The sequence below is a fragment of the Podarcis raffonei genome, chromosome 11, assembly GCF_027172205.1.
Source record: "Podarcis raffonei isolate rPodRaf1 chromosome 11, rPodRaf1.pri, whole genome shotgun sequence".
NCBI lineage: Eukaryota > Metazoa > Chordata > Lepidosauria > Squamata > Lacertidae > Podarcis > Podarcis raffonei.
In genome coordinates, this window is record NC_070612.1 from 8,623,709 (window position 1) to 8,642,484 (window position 18,776).

An 18,776-nucleotide genomic window follows, 5' to 3' on the forward strand; every position below is an offset into this window, starting at 1 on the left:
ATATGAAGAGGTTAAAGAAAAGGTGTATGATTGGCTGCATTATTTTCAATTGAATGCAATGTTTAAAAAAGAGATGCGGGAGAAAGGCTACTCAGGAAAAAAATCAAAGTTTCAGCAAGAAATTTTGAATAGTGATGTAAAAGTATTGTCAAAAATGTATAAACTATTACTCGAATGGCATACAAAAGATGAGGAAGTTAAAACGGTAATGATTCAATGGGCTAAAGATTTTGGCTATAATATACAATTTGAGGATTGGATAAGGTTATGGAAAGAGGGAATGAAATTCACCGCATGTACTACGATAAAAGAAAATGTGATGAAAATGTTATATAGATGGTATATAACCCCAGTGAAACTAGGAAAGATGTTTAAAGTTAGTAATAAATGTTGGAAATGTCAAGAGAAAGAAGGAACATTTTATCACATGTGGTGGGAATGTAAGAAAGTGAAAAGCTTCTGGGAAATGATTTATAACGAGATGAAAAAAATGATGAGATACACGTTTGTAAAGAAACCAGAAGCACTGTTATTAGGTATACTAGGTAATGATGTTGAAAAGAAAGATGTGAAGCTATTTAGATATGCAGTTACAGCTGCTAGAATTTTGATGGCCCAAAAATGGAAACAGGAAGAAATGCCAACGAGGGAGGAATGGAGAATGAAATTGATGGAATACGCAGAAATGGACAAATTAACATGTAAAATTCGAGACCAACGCGATCAGAGGTTCACCGAGGACTGGAACAAATTTACAGAGTATATCAAAACTGTGTGTGATCAGGAAATAACGCTTGTTGGATTTCAGGAAGCTTTGTGAAGAGAATAGTAAGGAATGTTGTTTAAATGAAAAGATAAAATAAGGATTGTTAAAGTGCAACACAAATTTAAGGAATGTGAAAAGTTGTGAAAAATATGGAAATTGTCAGATAGGCTGACGGAAGTCTATAAGATGTATAAGTTAAATTGGATGTTAAATTGTAACTGGATTGGTTATTGTAAATTTGAATAAAAATTAATTACATTTGAAAAAGCCAAACTTATTGGCACTGAACAGTGAGGGTCACAGCCAACAGGAAGCAGGAGATGTACGTTTGTGATCTCCAGAGTTAAGTGGTCCCTCAGATACTGAAGGACTCCAGGCCCCATCGACCCTGACCATTGTTCATGCTGGCCGGGGCTGATGGGAGCAGTTCTTGGTCTCCAGCCCCTGTCCTGGAGAATGCAGACAATGCGGTCCTCTACTTACCTCGTCGTTCTTGACACATTCCTGAGAGAGCTGGTTGACGTGGAGCCACAGAGCATTCCGGAAATAGTTTATCCTTTCGGTCTCTTGGCTCTCAAAGAACTGCAGGGGGAGAGAGGCGGAGGACAAGGCTGAATGTAGAGGCAAAATATCAGTATCTAATTCTTTTGGAAAGAAGCTTGCTTTGGTCTTTCCCCCTTCGTTGGGAGTAATTATAACCTTAAGCACAGATAATAATTAGGAAACTAAACCCCCACCAAAGAAACCCCACCTTTAAAAAACATCAGCAAATGAAGCAATCAGCATCGGACTTGAGAAATGGCAGCAAGTTGTCAATCTAACTTTTCAAAAGCAATCCCAAAATTGTGCAAACGTCTGGGAAGGTGCAGCTTGTGATGTTCGTCTCCCCTGGGGCATCAAGGTCCCCGTGCAAAAGGTGCTGTGCAACACGTTACTCACTAGTACAAGGGGGGAGGAATTGCAAGACAGCATTTAACTGACGCAACCAATAAAATTGTGTTCTCAGAGATAGCCATAAGGAGGCAATGAAGTATCAATTCCAGATTCTGCACAGGCTCCACCCACACCACCTGTTTGTTTATTATTTGTCAAAATAACTAAAACTCTTTGAAAAATGCAACACAATCCACCTGTCATTGTTTTTAGGAATGTTCCTCAACACCCACACACAGCCATTGTTAGGATTATCTGTTACCATATCATTACAGATATAACGTTCTTCCTTACATTTCTGTCCCGCAAGGGCCTGGACTGACTCCAGCTACAAAAGCTAAGACTCTTGGACTGGGGTGTTGTTTTGTGTTTTTGATGTCATTTTTAAAAATCTTTATTTTATATCTTAACAATTTATGTAGAAATTATTCAGTTTGGCTGTGCATTTTCTGATGATCTATTTACTACTTTTGTTACGTTGCAATCAGGGTCTTGCGAAAGAGCAATGTTAAACAACAATTTATGACCTCCTTCTAGCGGTCCACAATAGAAAGTGTCCTTTCATATTGTATTACAGTGTGGTACATTGGCTTGACAGCCACGGACAGAAAGTCTCTACAGAGGGTGGTGAATACAGCACATGATATCATGGGCTGTCCCCTGAGTCCGCTAGATGACATCGCAAGGGATCGATGCCTTAGGAAAGCGAGAAAAATTCTCAGGGACGATTCACACCCTGGCCAGCACCTCTTTAATCTTCCACCCTCGGGCAGGAGATATAGAAGTATAATCAGTCGTACCAACAGGCTAAGAAACAGTTTCTATCCATGGGCTGTTAGGCTGCTGAACGGAAAATAATATAGTGCAACTGAATTTTGTGGTCGGTGTGTTGTGCGACAAGCACACAGAGTGCAATGAGATTGAGTGTTTGTGTGGGGTGGGAGGGAGGCTTGGTTAATTTCATTGTACACAGGTTGTACACTGACAATACAGGTTGTACACTGACGTTTCCGAGCACGATTCAAAGTGTTGGTGCTGACCCTTAAAGCCCTAAATGGCCTCGGTCCTCTATATCTGAAGGAGCGTCTCCACCCCCATCATTCTACCCAGACACTGAGGTCCAGCTCCGAGGGCCTTCTGGCGGTTCACTCACTACGAGAAGTGAGGTTACAGGGAACCAGGCAGAGGGCCTTCTTGGGAGTGGCACCCCACCTGTGGAATGCCCTCCCTCCAGATGTCAAAGAGAAAAATAACTACCAAACTTTTAGAAGACATCTGAAGGCAGCCCTGTTTAGGGAAACTTTTAATGTGTAATAGATTATTGTATTTTAGTGTTCTGTTGGAAGCCGCCCAGGGTGGCTGGGGAAACCCAGCCAGATGGGTGGGGTATAAATAAATTATTATTATTATTATTATTATTAGGTCTTCTTCCATGATGTAAGCTGCCTTGTGCTGGTTTGAACTGTAGAAAGACACATACAAATAAAATAAAAAAGTTACATAACCTTGGTCTCCCGGATCTTAGTCAAGCACAGTAAGTCCTACGCTCTATAAAACCGCTGCCGGGTTTTCAATCTGATTAGAACTGGCAAAGCGAGCCATCAATTTATACTCTTGAAATCCAGTTCTTTTTCATACGCTCAGGCTGACTGAAAAGCCAGAACAGAGTCTGAACATGAGAAACTGGGGGCTCTGGTCAGGCACTCCAAATAAAAGTACATAACACTCTCCCCACACAAAAAAATCATGCTGTGACAGTCTACCTCAGCCTGGCACCCTGTTATTGAACTACAACTCCCATCAGCCCAGGCCAGTGCTGCATGCACCTAAATATCTGAAAAGAGCCCCATTCTTGAAAACATTTTGTTCTAAATCCTGCCTGCATCTCTGAAGCACAGCTGTCAACTTTTTCCTTTTCTTGTGAGGAATCCTATTCGGAATAAGGGAATTTCCCTTAAAAAATGGGAAACGTTGACAGCTATGCTCTGAAGAAGGAAGGGAATTCCATGCGCAGTATATCCATTTCCATGTGGATAATTTAAATGCAATAATCTTAACACTATTTCCGGTTCCCCAAGAAAGAATGCAGATATTCGAGATGCTGTCGAGAACTCGAGGGCATCTAAAAAGCAATCCCTGCCCAGCAAATGGTTTTCTTGCAACACTCTGACTTTACTTGTGGGCCGCCCCCTTTTCCGTGGGGCAGGGTGGGTCTCCTCCCTGCAGCTTTTCAAAGAAACCTCACCCGCTTGAGGAAGTGATTGGCAATCCTCTGTTTTGTTGCACGTACACACACCCAAAGGGCAATCCAAAACACACAACGTTCAAAGGCGAGGGATGAAGTTTCCTCCACACGCTTATTTCTGTCTTTTGGCTGCTACTAGCTAATCTGGATTCCTCCGCCCTATTTCTTTTCGACATGAAGTGTTCAGAATTCGAACCCAGAACCCAGTATTTGGGGTAAGGGGGCAGGGGAACTTTTTTTGCAGGCTGAGGGCCACATCTCCTTGCGAGTGCCCTTCCAGGGGCCACATTCAGTTCCACACATACAGCTTTTTTAGAGGGGGACTAGCAGCTAGTGGCAGACACCCCTTCTTACAAGCGCGGCAAGCCTCTTTTAAGACCCAAGGGCCACATTCCCTTCTAGGCAATCTTGCAGGGGCCGCATGCCAGGGGCCAGGGCAACTAGTGGCCAGGGCAAAAAACAGTATCCTAGTTTCTCCACAGACACACCAGGCAAGGAAGAGACGTTATCAAGGTTTCGAGGGCGTATGCCAGTCGGTCAAAAACACCAGTGAGGTGAATTGAACAAAACATTTCTGTGACGACAACACTCTCTGAGCTATACAGTGGTACCTCGGGTTACATACGCTTCAGGTTACAGACTCCGCTAACCCAGAAATAGTGCTTCAGGTTAAGAGCTTTGCTTCAGGATAAGAACAGAAATCGTGCTCCGGCGGTGCGGCAGCAGCAGGGGGCCCCATTAGTTAAAGTGGTGCTTCAGGTTAAGAACAGTTTCAGGTTAATTACAGACCTCCGGAACGAATTAAGTACTTAACCCGAGGTACCACTGTACTGCCTGCCCCAGCATCCTGTCGCCTCAGGAGAGGCAGCCAAACCATTTTCCCCCCAAATAATCTTTATTAGTTTTTCAATTAGATACTCCACATACACATATTGTATTACATTTTGCATTTATACTTGCTCTTCAGAGCTGACTTCTCTCCTTCTTCTGGTTTTTTATGTCACATATAATTTTATCGCATTATTTCCTTCCATTTTGTATATTGTTATTCATTTTCCATATTTTGTCCATAGTGTATCCATAAACAAATAAATCCTCGTGTTTATAGAATTCTTGTTGTCTGTCTGTATTCATTTACCACTACTGTTAGTTATATTAGTTTCCTTATACATATTATTTTCATTACCCATCACTTTTCTTAACCTTTCCTGTTATGAGGTTCATTTCCAATTCTACTGGTTTCACGATTTCATCTTATCTTTCCCATAAGAGGCAGCCAAACCTTTGTTATATTCGTATTTACCTCACACGCCTTGACATGTTCATTCTTCCATTCTTCCCTGATCTTCTCCAGGGCACCAACGTTCGCCTGATACACCCTGTCTGCAGTTGGAGAAATAAAAACAAAGAAATCTGGTCACGTCAAGAGAAGATGGGCCAAACACAGAATTGTAGAATTGGAAAGGGACCCCAAGAGTCAAGTTCAACCCCACTGGCAGTGCAAGAATCACAGCTATAGAAGCTCTGACGGTTGGCCATCCAACCTCGGTTTGAAGACCTCCAAGGAAGGAGAGTCCACCATCTTCCATGGGACTTCATTCTACCACCGAATGGCTCGTTCCGTCAGAAAGTTACGATACGATAATCTTTATTGTCATTGTCCCATACAGAACAACGAAACTGAAAAATCTACATAAGACATTCAAAACCCAACAAGCCTGCTATCCCAGCTATCTCAACCTGGTTAGCCCCCTAAAAACTCTGATACCCCATTTTTAAATACAATATACTCCCATACAGACTCCTTAAAGGTAAAGGGACCCCTGACCATTAGGTCCAGTCGTGGCCGAATCTGGGGTTGTGGCGCTCATCTCGCTTTATTGGCTGAGGGAGCCGGCGTACAGCTTCTGGGTCATGTGGCCAGCATGACTAAGCCGCTTCTGGCGAACCAGAGCAGCGCACGGAAACGCCGTTTACCTCCCCACCAGAGCAGTACTTATTTATCTACTTGCACTTTGATGTGCTTTCGAACTGCTAGGTTGGCAGGAGCAGCCAGTTGCGGGGATTCGAACCGCCAACCTTCTCGTCGGCAAGTCCAAGGCTCTGTGGTTTAACCTACAATGCCACCCGCGTCCCTTACAAACTCCTTACAATGCGTTTAAAACCAAAATCACATTTGGGTAAAAACTGTTTCTCAGACGGCCAATCCTAGTCTTTATAACCCTGTACCTTCTTCCAGAAGGCAGAAGCTGAAAGAAATCATTTCATTTCCGGGGTGCGCACTATCCTGCGCTATGTCTACGGCTTTCTTATGGCACCTGGAAGCATAGATTTGATCCAAGGTGGGAAGAGTGCACCCAATTATTCTCTCCGCAGTCTTTACAACCCTGGACAGCATTGTTTTTTCCCTGATCGTGCAGCTCCCAAACCACACACCAGACCGTAAGTTAATACACTCTCCACAGTACAATGGTAAAATGCCATCAACAGGTCCTTTGAGAGATTGTTTTTCAGAAGGATTCTCAGAAAATATAACCTCTTCATCAGGTCTTTGCTGTTTTCTCCCCAGGTTAGGTCATCTCTCAACTCCATTCCCAGAAATCGAAACACGGAGACCTGTTCCACGCACTTCCCCTCAATAATAAGTGGCTGAATATTCAATTTACATTTCCTAAAGTCCACAGTAATCTCTTTTGCTTTCTTTAAGTTAAGGAGTAAGTTGTTTTTCCTGCACCACTCCCCCAACTGCTCAACTTCCTTCCCCTCTCCAGCCATAATTAAACCAACCACCATTGTATCATCTGCAAACTTAATGATCTTATTACTGGGGTATTTGGGGGCACAGTCAGCTGTGTAGAGCGTTCTTCCTGATGTTCAGTCGGAATCTCCTTTCTTGTAACCTGAATCCAGCAGAAAAGGAGTGAGGTCCTTCCACCATGTTGTTAACCCTTCAGATATTTGAATGGAATCACAGAATTGTAGAGTTGGAAGAGGCCACTGCAGATCAAGCTGTGGCTAAAGGCAGCGGAGCAGAGGTCCATGCAAAAGTTGACAACCCAACTTTCTGGGGGACGTGAACTCACCTGAATCTTCCAGGGCTGTCTTTGTCTGAGCCAACTTCACAAAGAGCTGGAAGGGAAGCAAAAGAAATGAGGTCAATCGTCGTTCAGCCAGCCAGGAGAGCAGCTCTGTGAGGAAAAGTTGGGCAGATGGGTCTCCAACCGCCATCTTGGTCAAGGGAAGGGGGCCTGACCTCAGCCTTCCCTAGAACTTCCATTTTGTTTAGAAGGAACCTTCAACCACATGTGGTGGACCTGCAAATAGGTACATAAAGGCTTTCTGGGAAATGATATATAATGAGTTAAAGAAAATGTTGAAAAATACATTTGTTAAGAAACCAAAAGCTCTCCACCACTGAGCTATGGTCCTCCCTCTTTCATCTCCCTATTTTTGGCCTTGTTTAGGGTCATACTTCAGCCCGACCCAGCTCCCTCTCCCCACGACCCCCCTTGCACCTTCCTAACCTTTTCCTGCTGCTTTTGCGTGACCAGGTTGGCGCTCCGGTGGACGGCCTGCTCCGCCTCATCCTTGTCCCGGCACCTTTGCTCATACAGCCTCTTGGCCTGAGGGGAAACCAGGATGCAACAGGTTGCAAAGGATGTACATCAAAGGGTTACAACAGAGACCATAACAACTTGGGACCAGGCTACCTATGAGATCGACCTTGCTTGTTCAGACCCAGAAACCTCCCTCCTAAATAAATTCACACTTGACTCAAATTTTGGTTTTGGTTTTTGGCAGAATTTAGGCCACAACTTTATTGATTACAGAAGGTGAGTGGTTGCATAGGCTCTGGTTCAACTAGCTCCCTGCCATGCAGGTAGCGCTGACCCAGGGCACCAGCATAGGTGAGCCAAGGGTGAACACCTGGATAAGCGGAAAGCCAGGAACGGGCTAACTCCACCACCCAAATGTCCCCCTGCACTCAGGCACGGGCACAACCCCCTCTCAGGGGTTGACCAAACCATCGAGTCCCTGGATTCCTTTAACGGAATACCCTTCACATAGGGATGGCGAGAGCATTCTCCCATCCCTATCACCTGAACCAGAGCCTATCCGCAACCTTACAAGTTGTGACAATTTGCTACGCAGCAGGCGAAACGCAAACGGCAACCGCCAATCAGCCAAGTGGGGAAAATTCCTGCCGTGCCCCTGTCCCAATGACAGACGACACACGACGGCATAGCAAGCACAAAGCCCTAAAAGTAGGGAGAGGTGGGCGGGTGTTCCAAATGCATGCGCCAAAAGAGGAAGCACTGGGTCACATAAAGTAAAGGTAAAGGGACCCCTGACCATTAGGTCCAGTCGTGACCGACTCTGGGGTTGCGGCGCTCATCTCGCTTTATTGGCTGAGGGAGCCGGTGTACATTTTCCGGGTCATGTGGCCAGCATGACTAAGCCGCTTCTGGCGAACCAGAGCAGCGCACGGAAACGCCATTTACCTTCCCGCCGGAGTGGTACCTATTTATCTACTTGCACTTTGACGTGCTTTCGAACTGCTAGGTTGGCAGGATCAGGGACCAAGCAACGGGAGCTCACCCTGTCACGGGGATTTGAACTGCCGACCTTCTGATCGGCAAGCCCTAGGCTCTGTGGTTTAACCCACAGCGCCACCTGCATCCGTGCATGGGTATAAATAGGTCCCTCAAACCGTTTAGACTGCGTCCCATTGGCCAGATTGCACCCAGCTTCGAGGGATCTACCAATCGGGTATTGTGGCTGACCAATGTACCCATCCACAACACAGGGTGTTGGTTATCCAGGTCCTCCCGATTTGTCCCATAAATGTTCTCTGGATTCCTTCAACTTGTGGCAGCAACGCAGCCACAGGTGTCACATATAATACCTGCTCTGCTTTTGTAAGAAACTGATCTTTGGAACTCCCTGCCTCTTGATGACCAGGCAGGCGCTGTTTTATTCTCTCTGCAAACCACGTTGAGGCTTTCTGAAATCAGGCTCGTCTCGCTGAATGAAGCTGAACCTGCTTCACCACACGACTGCCAGAGAGGGTGATCTGCAAGGGCATGTGGTATCTTAAGAACCAGGGGAAAAGAATTAACTCACGTCCAGGGTTTTCTTGTACTGCAGATTCCTGTTTTTGTGAATCGCGTCCATTATGAGTTCGATCTGCGGAAAGAGTACCAGGGTTAGTGGAGCCTTTTGCTCCTCAGCAGAACAGGGAAGGAAAGAGAAATCCGTTTCCCCTTTCTAAATATAGAAGGCCACACGCGTTTTACAAGGAGAGGAATTAGCGCGAACGTCTTCCGCTTCATCTTGCAAAACTGAATTGTCATGTCTTTGCTACAGGCCTCCGATTTGGACACCTAACAGAGAATCTGAATTCCACTGAATTTTTGAGGTTTGTTAAAGGGTTGTATTTCCTGATAACCGAAGCAGAGCACCAGTAAAAGACATTAAATCATGCCGAAAGCACAGCAGCTTCACTTTGCTTCCTCATGTACTACTTGAAATTCTTTCATTCCCTTTGCAGACCCATGGCAGCTAGAAATTTGGTTTAATTTAACCAAAGTTGAGTTTCCTTGTTGATTCAGGTCAGAGGAGACAGGATTTTCAGCCAGGCTTTTGGGCTTGATCTTGAGGAGTTTCACGACACTACTATGGTTCTTATTTTTTATTGGTTCCAAAGTTTAATATTTTATTGCTAAGTCACTTTGAGTTCACTGTTCCTTTAAAAAAGCAACTGATACATGCAATAAAATAATGGATTCATAGCTGGATCCTGCCCTACGCTTTTCAGCGGGAGGGTACAATTAAGGAAGCTCTCAGCTCAAAAAGGAAATTCAAAACCAAAAGCTTTTCCTCCAGAGCTTTGAAATGCAGAAACACAAGATATCGCCCGCAAACAAGGAAGCTGTGCTGTGCTACCTGGTCTGGGCCCTATGCGGTTAAGGTGCAAGCTGAATTTTGTTCCACTAGCAGAGGAGAGGGGGAAGCAGTTGTGAAAGGAATGAGGAAATTAAAATGGGCAGACAAGAAACTCTGCCAGGTCCAATAGCGGTAGAGAAGTTCAGGTGCTGAATGGAGGTTGTTTTCTTCTTGGAACCAGAGTTTATCACATTTTAGGGCTCCCAAACACAATGGGAACTGGAATTGCCACCTGCAGGGTGGTGTGGCAAGCACAAATGTGTGTGTTTGTGTGCTCAATCCCTGGAGTGGCAGCCTATTTATTATTTCTACCGAAAGATGGTGGGGATTACCTGTACCTGAACATCACAATCTGTGTGCCTGAGCTCAGCAATCCCTGGGCTGCATGTGGCTCTGTGTTTAGTTGCAATATAAAGTCTTGCGTGAATTCCCCAAAACCATTATTTTGCTTTTCTCAAAGCTCATACACAATTTCATTCTGGACAGATAGTCAATACAGGAATTTAACAATCACTTTAAACCAATTCTTGTCCGTGAAAGCAAAATTGTATCATTTGCCTATAGGAGGATGGGAATGCTTAATGCATTGAGTTTTGGGCTGTGGGCGTCCACCTGTTTTAGTGACGACGCGAGGTCGTTAAGAAAAAGGTTAAAAAGAGGGGGAATAAAGATGGAATCAATGTCAGTGAATCATCCTGTGTCTGTGGGGAGTCTGCTACAGCCTTCCAAAATTTCTTATGACCTCTCGTTCGGATGGCTGAAAGTAACATATCCCAACATGGCTGATTATATCTTATCCGGCTGAGCGGGATAGTTTCCCTGAGTTGTCGGGATCTGGAGAAGTAAATATCAGGCATGCATATATATATATATATATATAGAGAGAGAGAGAGAGCGCGCGCGCGCTATGGTTATCCCAGTTGTGATGTATGGAAGTGAGAGCTGGACCATAAAGAAGGCTGATCGCCAAAGAATTGATGCTTTTGAATTATGGTGCTGGAGGAGACTCTTGAGAGTCCCATGGACTGCAAGAAGATCAAACCTCTCCATTCTGAAGGAAATCAGCCCTGAGTGCTCACTGGAAGGACAGATCCTGAAGCTGAGGCTCCAATACTTTGGCCACCTCATGAGAAGAGAAGACTCCCTGGAAAAGACCCTGATGTTGGAAAAGATGGAGGGCACAAGGAGAAGGGGATGACAGAGAACGAGATGGTTGGACAGTGTTCTCGAAGCTACAAACATGAGTTTGACCAAACTGCGGGAGGCAGTGGAGACTTCCGGGTTGGTGCCATTGTTTAATGGCGGATTCCCTCCGAGCTCCGGAGGGAATCGGCTCCGTAGCGTCTGGGTCTGGCCGCTGCGGCGAAGCGGAGACCCTTAAAATCACAGGCGCGGGTGCCTGTGAACATAGAGACTCGGCGGGCACCATTTGCGCCCCCCCAATCCGTGACGGAACCTTTTTAAAGGCTCCGGAACGGAGGCAGGGTGAGGCGTGGTGCTGAGAGTACTCCCTCGCCTACGGAGTGAAGCCGCAAGCCATTGACAGAGAGCGCCAACCTCTTCCAAGATCGACTGGACTCTAAAATACAAACCCGTGAGTAATACGGAGATTGGGACTTTAAAAAATTTAATTTTGGATTTGGAACGAGCGGGAAGGGGCTAAAAAGGAAGTCCCCCCCCCCCTTTGTAAACAATTTAAAGCAAAGGACTGGGCAGCTAAGGTCGAGAGAATCTGCTTCTTGTTTTTTAATGAAAAGATCTTGATTTCACGGTTTTGACACTATAAGAAGACTTACTGGAGGATAAAAAGAATTTGGGGACTGAAATTTCACACACACCCCCGAGACCCGGGAACGTCCTATGAGAAAGCCTGCTGTATGGAAGATTTTGACAGCTGTCAAGTGAGCTGTTAGTCAGCTAGTTGTCAGCTGGAAAAGAGAACATTGTTTCTGCTGTTTCTGCTGGTTTATTTGGTACAACTTTGTTGAAAACAAGGAGGGCTGATACAAAATAACTGGACTTTTGGGTTTGAGCTGAAAGGAACATTAAGGAACTAGAATCCCCCTAGAGGGGTAATAGGGACACTACATTACAAAAATGACTGGAGTATGTAAATTCCAAGCAGAATTGGACAGAGCATTCGTTCTCTTGGGAAACTTGAAAGATGAATACAATGTTTTGTCTACAAAGGTATCACTACTACACTGGACAGTAAACAACAGTTTTGAGCCTGATAAGGACTTGGAACAGGAAGCCTATTTAACCGAACAAATGAATGAAACTGAAAGTGTAGAAACGATGGAGCAATGTGTTGTTTTTGAAGAAAATGAAGGAGGAGCAGGAGATTTGCAGGAGTTAAAGGAGAGTTACAATATGAGGCCTGACATGATGATAAAAAAGGACAATAAAAATTGGATGTGGAAAGCCTGGTCTGAATGGGAGTCTGGAAAATGGAGAGATCTCCTCTGGAGGAGATCTGAAGACTTGAGGATTACAAATTGGTTGAAGGTGAAAGCTGGAGCTTTGGGGACATTTGGATCTGTAAGAAATTTGAAACAAGAGTTGGAGCACCCCATAGGCTTTGCTTTTAAGTATGGAGGACTGGCTGGAAGTAACATGGATTCTGTTGGGCCGGAGCCCCTCCGAGACTTGGGGCTTAACATCAAGGACCATCAAAGAGACCGGCAGAAAGGAACTGAGAGAGATATAAGGGCCTCAGACGTGAGATCTCCAGGCTAAATAAATAACATAAAGACTGATGGATATTGGTTGGGGACTGGAACCGGGAAAAGGGTGGGTGGAGGTTGGGAATCCAAAGGGTACATAAGGATAAGGATAATTTGCTTTTTATATTTAGTTAATGGTAAGGAAATTGGGTAAATCGTGGAAGGGAAATGTTGGTCGACTTTAGGAAAAAGGTTTAAGAACAATTAATGAGGTATAAGTATTGATGTGTGTTTGTAATAAGGTAAAATTGGTTTTTTCTCTTTAAATTAATTGAAAATAAAACTGTTAAAAATAAATTGAGGAAATGGAAAAAAGAAGGAAAAGAAAATCAATAGTATGTTAGAACAAATATATAAGTTAAGGTAAAAGAAATAAGTTAAGGACTTGCTGAACTGACAATTTAAATTGGAATACAAGAAGGGGAGGTGTGAGGAGGTCTGAGAAATAAGGTTAAGAATAATAAGTATCAAAAACTTCATGTTTTTTTTCTAGTTTTTATTGTTGTTTAGATTTGAATATTATGTATTTTTGTGTTTTATTTTTGTTTTGTTTTGTTTTGTTTATGTCTTGTTCTTGTTTGTTGTGTGTTTTTTGAAAACCTCAATAAATATTTAACAAACTGCGGGAGGCAGTGGAAGACAGAAGTGCCTGGCGTGCTCTGGTCCATGGGGTCATGAAGAGTCGGACACAACTAAATGACTAAACAACACATATATATATATGACCTATTGCAGACGTGAACCTTGGGCCACCCTCCCCCTTCCCCAATCTTGTCGCTCATCTTTCCTGTCCCGAGCAGAGAAGCCAAGTGACAACATTTTGCAGAATGCTGTATCTCTAGGAAGAAGCGGGACAGGCCTCAGGCGGCAAAATGGGACCGGCCACCCCCATCTGTCTCCAAGGACCTTCTCCAACCCCTCTCCTGCTCCTGCTCCTGACCTTTTTGCGATGGAGCTTTTGCTTCTCCCGGAAGTCTTCCATCTTCCTCGCCTCTTCGCGCAACGTTTGGGCCAACTGGATGTGGCTCTGCCCGACGCTGTCCACCTCTGAAAGCAAGGATATGTTAAGAAAGAGATAAAGAGATAAAAGTGTCATATGTGTAAACTTCAGTAAGTTAAAGGTGATGTTGTGCAATTTTCCTATTACTATTTATATATTGTTAAAATTGGTTAATTGTAATGAATTGATGTAGCAACTACTGTGGTTTTTTCCTTTGTTATTGTTGAATTCTAAATAAAGTATTATTCTTTTTTAAAAAATATGAAAGCAAGGAACGCTATAACAAAAGAATCACCGGGAGGAAATGTAAATGGCAGGCTTTGTTCCTCCTCACCCGCAACTCTGGAAGGAACGTCACTTTTACTGCCGCTTTGCAGAAGGGAAACCGAGGCTGAAGCACAACAAGCAACATTCCCAAGGTCATCTGAAGCGGAGTTTCTGACTAAAACGCTGTGATTTTTTTTATATAAAGTGAATGTTGCAGTTTTCGTTACTTTATTTTTTGCTTAATTCTTCTATAGCGGCAATAATAATGTTGGGGAAACGTCACAGAACAACTAGCAAAACAGGATGCTGTGTGAACACTCCAGTATAAATCCACCACTAACACACAATTGTTCCGTCAATCACATGTTGCGAATACAGCCCCTAAGGAAACACCAGTCTGCAGGGACAGGGTTTAGAAGCGTTTAACAGAGATGTTCCCATCCAGCTAAGGTGCTCCCCACCAAATTAATATGGGGCTGAACCATAGCTGTCAACTGTCCCTTATTTGGTGGGAAACTTCCTTATCCCATCCCCATGTCCTGCTGCTGTCCCTTATTGATGATGTCCCTTAAATTTCCCAGGTTTCAAAGGAAGCAGCTCCTTTCCCTCCCTCCCAGCCGGCCAGGGAGGAGGGAGGCTCCAACTGTGTTGCTCGGCTGCGTTGCTCACCAATAAGGAGTCTGAGAACGACTGGGGGGGTGGAGCTTGCATGCCTTGTGCCGATCAAATCGGCCACATTGCCTGGGGGCTCGCCTTTGCTCAGCGCTTCCCAGCGGAGAGGTGACAGTGGTTTTCCTTGCTGCATCCCCTTTGCCAGGTTGCTGCGCTGTGGGAACCACTGCTTGAGGCTTCATTTGGCTGCTGGTTGACTAAAATCCCTTATTTTGGCTGCTGATCCCTTATTTTCAAGGCTGCTAGTCCCTTATTTTCAAATCTATAAGCTGACAGCTATGGGCTGAACAGGGATAACAGGTGCCCTAGGGAGGCAGTGGAATTACCAAAGCTGGTACCATGCATTCAAGTTCACAAATTTTGTTGAATTAAACTTAATGTTTCTAATTGGAATTTGGAATGAAGATGCAATTAATGGCTACTGTTCGGATTGCTCTCATGTTATTATTGTCCTTCGTGGGCCGTGCAAACCACTATTCTGAATAATTATTTTTAGGGGTGGCGCTGTGGGTTAAACCACAGAGCCTAGGACTTGCCGATCAGAAGGTTGGCAGTCCGAATCCCCGCGAAGAGGTGAGCTCCCGTTGCTCGGTCCCTGCTCCTGCCAACCTAGCAGTTCAAAAGCACGTCAAAATGCAAGTAGATAAATAGGTACCGCTCGGATAAAATAGGGAGTGGGGAGAACTGTGCATGCCGCATTGAGCACCTCAGAGGAAAGGTGGACTATAAATGGAATAAGGAGGTAAAGAAAAAGTAAGGTACTGGGTTTCCCTTCCCAATAAGCACTGCTTTCCGAAGGTTTTGGCAGTTTCCAGCCGTGAAATGAGCTGCCCGCATTCTTAGAGTAAATACTGTATTTTTTGCCCTTTAGGGCGCACCTAGTTTTCAGGGGGGGAAATCAAGGGGGGAAATATGATTCCCCCCCCCCCCGCAGCTCTGGGAGCAGCGGACAGGCGGCACGCAGCCTGTGCGCTACTCCAAGACCTTCTCCCTGCTTTTGCGGGAGGTGGCGGAATTCCCCCACCTCCAGCAAAAGCCCACAGGAGCCGTGCGCGACTCCTGCGGGCTTTTCGACCAGGAGGGAGAAGGGACTCAAACGGCCAGTCAGTCCCTTGTCCCCCCTCATAGAAAAGCCAGCAGAAGCCGCACACCCTTTAAAGAGCGCATGGCTTCTGCATGCTTTTGCGGGAGGTGGGGGAATTCCCCCATCTCCCGCAAAAGCCCACAGGAGGGAGAAGGGACTGGCTCGGCCAGTCAGTCCCTTCTCCCTCCTTGGGGAAAAGCCCCCAAGAGTGGTGCGCTCTTTAAAGGCTGCACGGCTCCTGCGGGCTTTTCGACCCAGCTTGTGGGGCTGGCGGCGGGGGGAAGCACTGCTTTCCCCCACCGCCAGCCTCAAAGAGCAGACTCTCCTGGCTTCAGCGAAAGCAATGTGAAGCCTCCAGAGCGCAGGCTTCGGAGGCTTCGCATTGCTATCGCTGAAGCCAAAGAGCCTGCATTCGCCCCATAGGACACACACACATTTCCCTTTCATTTTTGGAGGGGGAAAAGTGCGTCCTATAGGGCGAAAAATACAATAAGACTTTGCAATCCGCTGTAAGTCTTCTAGGGAGGAACTGGAGTAAAGGAAATTAAAATGCCAGAACGTTCCATGAAATTCAGGGTGGGTAGGAGGGGAGAGGAGAGAGAACTATCTAAAAATACATGGCTTTCTCCCCCCAGGTAACCTGCAAATATCAAAGTATTTCGAGCCAGTGATTTCACTCTGCTGTGTATGTGTTCGTACATTTCTTCACATTAGCTTCACACACAACCCGAGCCACGGTTTTGCACATTCTGGAGACCGTTAAAAGTTACTTACGTTGCTTGAAAACCTCAAGAGCTCTTCTCAGGGTGCTGGAGGAAATGCAGAAAGAGTGAGGGGTGGGGAGAAAAAGGAGCAAACAGTTAGAATCTGGGAAACCTTGGAGAGAGGAAGAAATCATCAAATCTGTTTTTATGCCACACGCCAGAACAAGACTTCCTTGTGAACTTGCATAAACTGGCCTTGTTTCAACACCGGGTGATGCAACCTTTGAAATTCAGAGGACAAATTTTTACGGCTGGGCGTGAGGTCCTGGGCTTCTCTTTCTTCCGCTGCCAGAGACCTCCTCAAAAGCACTTGGCGGCTGGGTAAATATACCAAGATTTCTCAAGAGGGGCTGGCTCAAAATCCAAGGCTCAAAATCCAAACAAGACTCCTCTCTCTCACACACACATACATGCAGATGATTTAACATGGGGCAGCTCCACTGGGAAAGTCTCCTGCACAGCTCCTCTTGACTGCAAGGGGGTTGTGCAAGAGATCTTCCCAGTGCACTCTGCCCCATAAGCAGGCTGTACTCCGTAGAGCAGATCCACCCATTTTCCACTGTAACACTTGTAAAAAAAAATGCTGCTCTGTTATATACCTAGGAAGAGGCCAGCCCAGATCTAGAAAGAGGAGATAACAAAACCCTTTTGTTTTAGGCAGGCCTAGTACACAATTTTGTTACTTTTTTAAAAAAAAAATAATTTAACTAACTTTATATGTCACTTGATTACACAAAAATTTTAAAAAAACCAAACATTGTTATAATTTTTTATTAATTTTCTAATATTAACCCAATATTACCACAGTTTTGCCAATTGTACAGTTATTCCAATTAATATCAAAATAATTCCAAATATTTCCAAATTTCTACAATTTAATCAAAGTGATATCCCGCGGGGAGAACCCCAAACTTCTGGTTGGTTTTTTAAAAAATAAACAAAATGTTAAAATTATCGGTCATTTAAAAATATTCAAAAGATGATTAAAATCAACTGTGGCTAAAAAGAAATAAGAAATAAATACTTGCTGATTTTATCCATATTTTTAATTACGCTTACTGTTTTTTTAATGTCTGGTTTTTGTCACTATTTTTCCGGGTCATGTGGCCAGCATGACCAAGCCGATTCTGGTGAAACCAGAGCAGCGCACGGAAACGCTGTTTACCTTCCCGCCAGAGCGGTACCTATTTATCTACTTGCACTTTTTGGGGTGCTTTTCAACTGCTAGGTTGGCAGGAGCTGGGACCGAGCAACAGGAGCTCACCCCATCGTGGGGATTCGAACCGCCGACCTTCCGATCAGCAAGCGCTAGGGTCAGTGGTCTAGACCACAGCGCCATCTGCATCATTCTTGTTTAATTTATATGTAGATCCAGAACTGGTTACGAGCACATCTGAACCCACAAAAGTCGAAGGATTCCCATCCCCTTTTTACCTACAGGTTCCCAAGATGGCTGTCTCGCCGTGTGGCAAAACCAGCCACCATGAGCAATTTAAAGCAGTACAGCTTCCCCTAAGCCACAGCCTTTTCTCGTTTCCACTAAAGCAGGAACTGAATTCTGAGCACGGGCAACGATGATTACTGGAAGAGCCCACTTGGGCAGAAATGAAGGGAACTGGGGTTACGTCACACACGGTTTTTTAGACCAGCGAGTGTTTTTCCAGCAAAAACCCTCCTCGCTTTCACAATAGACTCAGGGACTTTTTAGACTGGGGGCAGACGGCTGTCCGAATTCTGGACCAAAAACAGACATGTCCTCTGCAAAGCAGTTCCGTTTTCGCAAAGTGGTTTTTGGAGGGTACGCTTGAACTTTCCTCTCCCCATGTGGACCCCCACTCACACCCACAAATCTGCTCCAAAGGGCCGGGGGAAACCCCTCAGAAGATATTTCCAGGAATGTACAGGAAGAGGAGGGATGCAGGTGGCGCTGTGGGTTAAACCACAGAGCCTAGGGCTTGCCAATCAGAAGGTCGGCGGTTCGAATCCCCACAATGGGGTGAGCTCCCGTTGCTCGGTCCCAGCTCCTGCCAACCTAGCAGTTCGAAAGCACGTCAAAGTGCAAGTAGATAAATGGGTATCGCTCCGGCGGGAAGGTAAACGGCGTTTCCGTGCGCTGTTCTGGTTCGCCAGAAGCGGCTCAGTCATGCTGGCCACATGACCCGGAAGCTGTACGCTGGCTCCCTTGGCCAATAAAGCGAGATGAGCGCGCCAACCCCAGAGTCGGCCACGACTGGACCTAATGGTCAGGGGTACCTTTACCTTTACCTTTACAGGAAGAGGAAGGGACCTTCACCAGGGCAAAAGGAGAGCTGCCTTATTCCAAGGCAGACTCCACAGGCCAGAATCACCCACACGGGCTGGCAGCTTGCTGTC

At 45.3% G+C, this 18,776-nt stretch overlaps 1 protein-coding gene across 1 annotated transcript in view; it reads right to left on the reverse strand.

Moving 5' to 3' along the window:
- Positions 1-18,776, reverse strand: part of PSTPIP2 (proline-serine-threonine phosphatase interacting protein 2) — a 66,306-nt gene that overhangs the window by 14,065 nt on the left and 33,465 nt on the right. The window contains exons 4-10 of the mRNA XM_053407599.1: positions 16,414-16,448; positions 13,557-13,663; positions 9,069-9,131; positions 7,469-7,567; positions 7,028-7,073; positions 5,248-5,327; positions 1,250-1,348 (exon numbers count right to left, since the gene is read on the reverse strand). Of these exons, the coding sequence (XP_053263574.1) occupies positions 1,250-1,348; positions 5,248-5,327; positions 7,028-7,073; positions 7,469-7,567; positions 9,069-9,131; positions 13,557-13,663; positions 16,414-16,448 (529 nt within the window). The remainder of the gene's footprint in view (positions 1-1,249; positions 1,349-5,247; positions 5,328-7,027; positions 7,074-7,468; positions 7,568-9,068; positions 9,132-13,556; positions 13,664-16,413; positions 16,449-18,776) is intronic.